Source organism: Cyprinodon variegatus, unplaced genomic scaffold, assembly GCF_000732505.1.
Source record: "Cyprinodon variegatus isolate N-32 unplaced genomic scaffold, C_variegatus-1.0 Scaffold218, whole genome shotgun sequence".
Lineage (NCBI taxonomy): Eukaryota > Metazoa > Chordata > Actinopteri > Cyprinodontiformes > Cyprinodontidae > Cyprinodon > Cyprinodon variegatus.
The window spans coordinates 721178-729335 of record NW_015150671.1 but is presented as its reverse complement, the minus strand read 5'-3'; the positions used below and the strand labels follow the sequence as shown (position 1 = coordinate 729335).

Below are 8158 nucleotides of genomic sequence, written 5' to 3'. Positions count from 1 at the left end.
GTATGAAAGGCACAGTTTGGTGGTTTGGACAATCTCAGGTTAAATACTCAAATTTCACTCAAGACTTTAAAAGAACCCTGCTGTAGAACAGTGTGCTGCGGTCTCACCTTGATGTAAGCACTGGGATAGATCTTATGAACAGCGTCGCCCGGGGCGCGCCCTGCTTCTCGATCCAGATAATAGCTCTGAACAAACACCGCATGGTCGCTCAAACAGCGCACCCACACATCGCCTTCACCTTTGCATTCCAGCTGCACACCTTTGCCAATGTGAAGCCTAAAAGTTCAAAGAGGTCAAAAAGAAAGTCATGGATATTTTCCAATTTATACAATATAGATCAACTGTTAAACAAACAACATAGAAGGTATGTTTTAGTATTAGCAGTCACCTTGCTCTTTCAATATTCTCCGTCCTGTGGACATTACTCAGCTGACCCAGACAGAAGCGGTCTCCTCCTGATGGATCCACATAACCATCCACAGTGACAATCGGACATGTAGACGGCACCTTGAATGTCTCCCCAACCTGGACGTCCATTTCAAAGTACGCAATGGAGCACCAATATTCTGGAGCTGGAAGAACAACTCCTGTCAGTGGATTTGCACTCCGTGTATATCAGTTACGTCCTATTTTATACTCACCAGGGTGGTTTGATATAGGGGGCTGGAATGCAATTTCATTGGTGACAGGCCCTGGAGTCAATAAAGGTTAGCTTTAGTTTTTGATCAACACACCTTTTCATTTAAAGCATAACAAAAATTAGGAAGGAAAAAAAAAATCTATGAACAGAATTTCATTGGATACTTTGCATTAATTCTAAATGTACATAGATCCTCAGTTAAGATCTGCTTTAGTATTTGGTTTATAGCTTATGACATTTTGTCAATGTTCAGATTTAAAAGACTTATTTAGAGATTTATTTAATAAATTAGTCAATATAAGAAAAGTAAATCCTTCAATACATCTAAGTCTTTCTAAGTAAAAATATCCCCTACAGCTACAGGAGTCTAACAGCCTGCTGATCAACTCACATTATTTAAGCACTATCTTCTCCTTTTATTTTAAAAAGGGGAAGCTGAGGCTCAGAAGAGAAACTTGTGTAAAGACTTTTGGTGTTTTAAATTTTCTAAATATCTCCCCAAACTGTTTTAAATGCTAAAGCTGTTCAATAAACACTGGTATTTAAAAGCCGAGTTCAAGCTGTGCGATTCCTGACTTTTACTTACAGTAATGGCCTGCGTGCGGCATGGGTGGGTGATGCTGTAGATGACCATTCTGGTGTTGCGGCACTGCTGGGGGGAAGCTGCTGTTTCTGCTCCAGTTGGGAGTGGGATCTTAGAAGTACACAAACAGGAAACCAATGTTTGCAAAATGTTGATGTACAGTCATTCGCTCTGTCAGTGTCTCTAATAGGTTTAACAGCACTCGGAGCACTAGCTTGGAGAATCAGGGAGAAATTCTAGTAGACGGATTAAGAAGATAAAACCTGACATTTAAATTAACTATACAAACATGCTGAGTCTCTGATATTAAATTTAACTACATATTTTTTTTTAGGGTGGTTAAATCTCTGAAATCATTTCTAAATAAAAAAGCTTCCCAGTATCTATCTATCATACTGGGAAGATGGAGTATCTATCAAAATCTATCAAAGTAAAATTACTGCATCTTTAAACTATTTAAAAATTCCACCAAATGAAGATCCTATGGAAATTCACTAGATATAATATAATGTCCTGTTTAGACAAACTGTCATTATGTGTGACAACATGGAAAAACAACCAAAAAGTCATCACGAAGAGAACCGTGGACATCCAAAAGGCTGGTTCATCCTCAGGTATACATTAATAATGGTGCGAGGTTGGTCTGTTCAAAGAATTTTACACAGGCTGGGCATCATGGAAATGTTCAGCATTTTTAAAATGTGCATTGAACATTATGTGGAAATAGTGCATCTCAAGTCATTGGTCCTCGAAGTGGACAAAGACTCTAATTCATACCACCAAATTCATCACAAGTGACCCAAGGAGAAACAAAGAAGCAGCTAGGGCTGGGTACTGAACATCGGTTCTTTTATGGTACCGACCGAAATGCTTCAGTTCTACAGAGTATCGAAACATGCCTCGTCTTTCGGTACCAAGTTTCGGTGATTGGCTGTAACACTTAACGTGATTGCGTCATCCAGGAAAAATACATAGGTGGTCACGCCTACAGCCAGGGTTCATGTGTATCTGTTGTGAACTGGTTGCGAGCATCGTGGAACCCCTTTAAAATGCCCCCCAGGTCAAAAGTGTGGCTTCACTTTATTAAGACTGATGCCAATAGTGCGCAACGCAATACATCGTGCACGGAAACAATTTAAGAGCAGAAAGTTGCTCGGTGTTTGACTGCAAGAAGAGCGGACTGCAGCCGGCGCAACCATCCTCCTCTCATCAGCCCGTGGGCAGAGCAAAGCCAGAGCGGAGTGAATCATGCTGCTTTCAAACTGGACGCAGCAGGAGCAGCAAAATCACGTCTGCTGCTTCATTTTTGCTGCTTGTACCAGTTAGTTCTGACGCGCGGCTGAAGCAGCTTTGCTGCTCTGGCTGCGCGGTCGAAAAGTGGATCTGACGCGCGTTGGGCGGAGCTACTCTATCCTTTCTCTGCCTTGCAGCTATATTTGCTGTGATCAGTGGGAATAAAGTAGTTTTATTATGTTTTTAAGTGAGAAAATACACCTGAAAACTTAATCAGTGCAGTCAGTTCATCCCGCCTTCCAATATTTCTGTCTGAGCCGCTCAGACCCCCACATACCAGCAGTGCGCTGTCAGTAGGATCCCATTCAACGGGCTCGTTTGTCTCCTGAGAAAGCATGTTACATGTTCATTTTTTTAAAGGAAAACTGCTAAGTAAAAAGGTCCTTACAATGTAACACTGAATATTAGACACTGAATTTTTTTTTTTTTATGTAAGAGGAAAAATGTAAATGGAAAAATCAGAGCTTAAAATAAAACTCAAGATTTGTACTTTTTAATATTGTGTAATTTTCTTTTTCTTCGAATTGATATAAAACTGGTATCGAAAAAAGTATCGTTCAGGAACCGGTATCGAAGTGAAGGTATCGGTATTGGTACTGGCACCGAAACTTTTTGAACAATACCCAGCCCTAGAAGCAGCCATGACAAAGTCTCCATCTTAAGCCACAGAGAATTTGTGGGAAGAGCTCAAACACTTGCATAAAAAAAAACTTCAGGTGGAATTCTCATGGAGTTTCTATGTTCCCAATCACACAAGAATCTAACTTGTACCGCTCCTGCTTAACGAGTTCAAGAACCGTCCAGAACAGGTCGGCCAACAGGATGTAGTATCATGGTCTAACAGCTGCTGAACCAACAACTGAGCCAAATAAAAATAGAAGTGCAGGAGGACCACGGTTTAGCTGCTGCTTTCATGTCTGGTCAGAAACATTTCATCACCTTGTTGAGGCAAAGATGTTTCTAGCTTTTCACCTTGTGATTGGCTAAACTAAACTAAAACCAATGAATGCTGCACATTAACTATCTGGTTTGCCAAGTTAAGGCTTGTTCACCAATGTTTTAAAATGTCAAGGCAATCCTAACATATACAAATAAAAACTACCGCAGATTTATGTCTAACTTTATTGAATGTAATAAAACTGCACTGTAAGGTATTTTGCCGTTAGGAGACTACATGTAATTTTGGTAATATTAAACGCCTGAACGTGGGAAAGTTTTCTTATGCAAGACTGTAAGAAAAATTGTTTTTGTCTAATAATAGTGTAACTACCTGGTATCAACTGCTTATAGCATTATAATCTGAACAATTTTGAAACATTAGTTTTGTGTTAATCGGTTTTTATAATTTTTTTTTTGTGATTATTTAAAGTGGGATGAAACTAAAGAGTCAAATAGGGCTTATTACTTCTTACAGTCACACTTCAAAAAGACAAGAAAATTCCTAAGTGGGGTTTCCAACCAAAACATTTTAAAAAATGTAATCTTGTAATGGATTATAAGAATAAAAACAATTATAGAAAGTTCATTTAAACAAAATGCAACAGAAACAAAGAATATTTGTAAGTAATGGCTTCTTTTTTTTTTTACGTTTCCCAAGATTTTGTCAGCTTTTTTTTTTTTTTTTTGGAATTTCATATAATTTCACAATAGAATCTCCAGACCAAAAGCTTGTTGATTTGTAAACATAACCTTAGGGAACCCCTCCTCTAAATGACCTGTGGCAGCTGGTTTTACAAACTTATGGTTACTTTTTAATTTGTCTGCATTAACTATAATCATATCTCACTTGATGGTCCAGCACTGATGGTAGAGAAAGCAGAAGACGAAGCTGAAGTGCTGCCCTCCGACGGGGGAAGCAGAGGGGGGCTGCTGAACGTATCCTGTGGAACTGGCCTGGATGGAGGATGCTGGATTGTCTGCAGGTGGCTTTCAGAGCTGGCGTGCGACTGCTGGTTTTCATATTCAAACTCGTCTTTTACTATTAGTGGACCTGGCAGAAAACGACAGACATGATTAAGACTGATGAACGTCTATAAAATCTTAGACGAGGAAAGGGAAAGCTTTGTACCTGAATTTGAAAGGGTCAATGTTGATAAGTCTGCAAACACATTAACACAAATTAAATATATAAATCAGTGATCTCTACCCCCTTTAAACTGAAGTTATTTTTACAATAATGTCTATATAACTGAACTGGTGAAAATGGGATCTTAACTCACCAATTCCTGGAGAAACAACCCTCTCGTAGTGGTATGGGTTGACACAGACGCTGTCGCATTTCAGGTCAAAGGCATACTGGCAATATTTTACATGTTTCAACTCATTCTTGTGTAGATCTGGCCATCGCCACAGTCTGGCATAGACCACATGGGGGAAGCCTTTACGCCCTGCAACCTATACAACAAAAGAGAGCTTATAAAAGTCAACCCTCCTCACAATTTACATCAGGTGACACTGCTAAAGGAGACGTTGTAATACCTGTAAGCGTCCATCCAAAGTTCGCTGTATGGTTACACACTTGCTAGGATGAGCCCCATTTGTAGTGATGGCAGTAATAAGAGAATCCAGCTCATCTTTCTTCTCCTTCAGCTTCTTGACAAGACTCTCAATGGCCCGCTTTGCAAAGCTTTCACTTTCCCCTCCCTGTCGGTGGCACATGAGGCTGTGCACGATGCTAAGGCAAGCATCGTTGCTGGTAGGAGTGTTTGTGATTGACATCTTGCCTCGCTGTTTTCAGCACTGGGTGGGCTTTCCAACTGCGTCCTTTATGGGGTTTTTTTGTTCTTGTGGTGACAACAAGAAGTTAGTCCTTTGCCTAAAGTAGCCCACGTTTAGCCACCTAAAACAAACAGAAAGTGAGTGCTGTTTTATGGCTTACAATTTTAAAGCAAAGGTAGTCATTTGAAAGCAATTTGTTTATATCAAAATAGACAAACATACAAAAGTAAAAAAAAAAAAAAAAACTACGGTATTACATCTCTTCCATTTTTTCCACCCAGGCAAAAAAAAAATATTTTTATTAAAGGTAACCAGTTTTTATTTGGTCCTAAAAATACTTCAAACCCAGAGCTATTCTAATCATATGGTGAATCAGATTATATTGACATGTACTGCCTCACAAGAAACCCTGTATAGAACACTGCAATTAACGTCTGTTAGAAGTGAAAAATTTTATAATTTCTTAAAATAGACAAATTAAGTTTCTGCTACATATGTATCCAACAGCTTAGCTACATTGTCTTCTTATATCTTACTCTTTAGTAGCTTACTTTTTTATTTTAATACAGATTATATGCTGTTTATGTGAACCACAATGACACAAAATGTTTTAAGGAATCACATATAGGTTAATGATAAAACAATGATTACAGCAAGTCATCATACATCTATTAAATTACAGAGTGCAAAACACATTGAAGTTAAAACGCACCTATTTCTAACAAGAACATTGTTTAATTCATGTCAATTGATTTGGAATTTTTTAAAAAACGTGTTTTTAATGGAAGAGATGTTTATATATTGTCAAAATTTTGTTGAATTTTATGTGTGCAATGTGCTCTGGGTGTTTTAATGCAGAATATACAGCATTACAAGAGGAAAGCTTTCTAAATGACTTATATATTATTCCAAGAGTCAAGATAATTCAATCTATGATCCAAAAATGTAAAATCCAAAGTATAACTCAAAATGCACCATTGTACATTACCTTTAGACAAACGAGCTATTTTCATATGATACTTTGGAATACTTAAATAGACAAAATAATCCTTGGTAACAGCAAACACTGTTTGAGTGTCTGTCATGATTGACTCACACCTGAACCTTCAGAGGCACATAAAGGCAGGTACTAAGTCAGCTTTTTATCACCTGAAAAACATTTCCAGGCTTAAAGGACTAATGTAAATGCAGGATCTACAAAAACTCATTCATGCATTTATTTTGAGCAGAATTTATTAAAGCAACAGTGTCTGCATAGGTTTAACTATAATTTCCATCAGACACCTGCAATTGATCCAAAAGGCTGCTGCCCATGTTCTCACTAAAACTAAGAAAGTAGAGCACATCAGCTTTGTTCTGAAGTCCATACACTGGCTCCCCGCTTTATAGAACAGACTCCCATTTGTTGCACCTGCTTTTGACAGTTGAATTTAACTGTTAATTAAGGTATTATTAGTTTAAGATTATGATCCAACTGTTTTACTACCTGCTTTTATCATGTATTTATCTTTATTTGCTTTTACTCTTTTATTTTTGTTCCATTTCATTGTCTAATTCATGTAAAGCACTGTCCATATATTAAATTGTAGCTACTATATAAATAAACTTGCCTTGCCTAAGTAAATCATCACTGAAACTAATGCTGAGTTCAATGTGATGGAAATGAGAACTGGCAACCTCCTGTATCAGCACCTCAGCCCTCAACTATGATACATACATGTTCATATAAATGAATATCTTGCTTTGACCAACAACAACAATCGTTTAAGAATTCAGCGACTAGATCTTTTATAAATTAAGCTGTACCAATAACACTTTGAGAAAGCTTCCTGGAGAGGTGGCGAAACGTCTTCAAATCTTGAAAACCAAGTCCAGTGGATTTTTTGAATTTTTACGGAATGACTATGACCTGGATGACTGAGAACCTTCATCAGCAACACTTTGCTAGGGATTGCCAAGGTGGCTAAAGTACCACTGCTAAGGACCATATTAACTAAAAACGGTTAAAAACATTTTTTTCTTGTATAAACCTTGAACACATAGCCTCGACATATTTTACAACTACGAAATATATGTACAACTTTGCTAAAAAAATAAAATAAATAAAATTATATATAACTGTTATTATAGAGGGTACGCTAGCGTGGCTAAGCTAACTAGCTGCTGTGTTAGCTTAAGCTACTATTTATCAAATGGCTAAAAGAGTATTTAAATCTTATCAGTCGAATACGATTTATTTTACTTACAGTAACCAACTGGGCAGCAGCGTAATTCCACGCGTAGATGATGGAGTGAAGGTAGTTTTATCTTCCTCAAATCTGACAGGCTATCTTATTGTCGATAGCTTGCTAGCGCAGATGAGCTAACCAGCTTCACGCTAACAAACCTTCCCTTCTGTTGTCCCGTAAATCCAGCATCCCACGAAGTTATGAAACCACCGACCAGTCTTCAAGCAAAGGTTCAAACCAGAACACTTCATTCAAATTTTGTCCGTATTTTCAGTTAACATCAACCCGCTGAATGACTATCTAGCCACGAAAATAAACAAAATCTGTCCTCCACCCACTAGGCTTGGACTCAACCGTGACAGGCGTGGCGCTGCGGTGCTGCTCGTTTCAATGCATTTTGGAAAGGAAAATAATCACGGTTTCCATACAGGTAAGGTAATTACGGAAGAGGATTAGGGCCAAAGAAAAAAAAAAAGTTAACTGATTTTTAAATTTTATTTTAGTGTAATATGAGGAAAAAAGTCAGAATTCTGACTTTAACTTAAGAATTCTGACTTTAACTTCACAATTCTGACTTTGATCTCAGAATTCGGACTTTAACCTCAGAATTCTCACTTAAATCTCAGAAGTCTGACTTTTTTCTCAGAATTCTGAATTTAACCTCAGAATTCTGACTTTTTTCTCAGAATTCTGACT

General features: G+C 37.8%; 1 protein-coding gene across 1 annotated transcript in view; it reads right to left on the bottom strand.

Annotated features, from left to right (window-relative positions):
* LOC107088450 (mothers against decapentaplegic homolog 4-like) overlaps nucleotides 1-7836 on the bottom strand; it is an 11605-nt gene extending 3769 nt beyond the window's left edge. Inside the window, exons 1-9 of the mRNA XM_015380625.1 lie at nucleotides 7481-7836; nucleotides 4995-5355; nucleotides 4736-4910; nucleotides 4585-4614; nucleotides 4303-4506; nucleotides 1227-1334; nucleotides 642-692; nucleotides 389-572; nucleotides 108-276 (exon numbers count right to left, since the gene is read on the bottom strand). Of these exons, the coding sequence (XP_015236111.1) occupies nucleotides 108-276; nucleotides 389-572; nucleotides 642-692; nucleotides 1227-1334; nucleotides 4303-4506; nucleotides 4585-4614; nucleotides 4736-4910; nucleotides 4995-5234 (1161 nt within the window). The 5' untranslated portion in view covers nucleotides 5235-5355; nucleotides 7481-7836. The remainder of the gene's footprint in view (nucleotides 1-107; nucleotides 277-388; nucleotides 573-641; nucleotides 693-1226; nucleotides 1335-4302; nucleotides 4507-4584; nucleotides 4615-4735; nucleotides 4911-4994; nucleotides 5356-7480) is intronic.
* Between the last annotated feature and the right edge of the window lie 322 nt (nucleotides 7837-8158).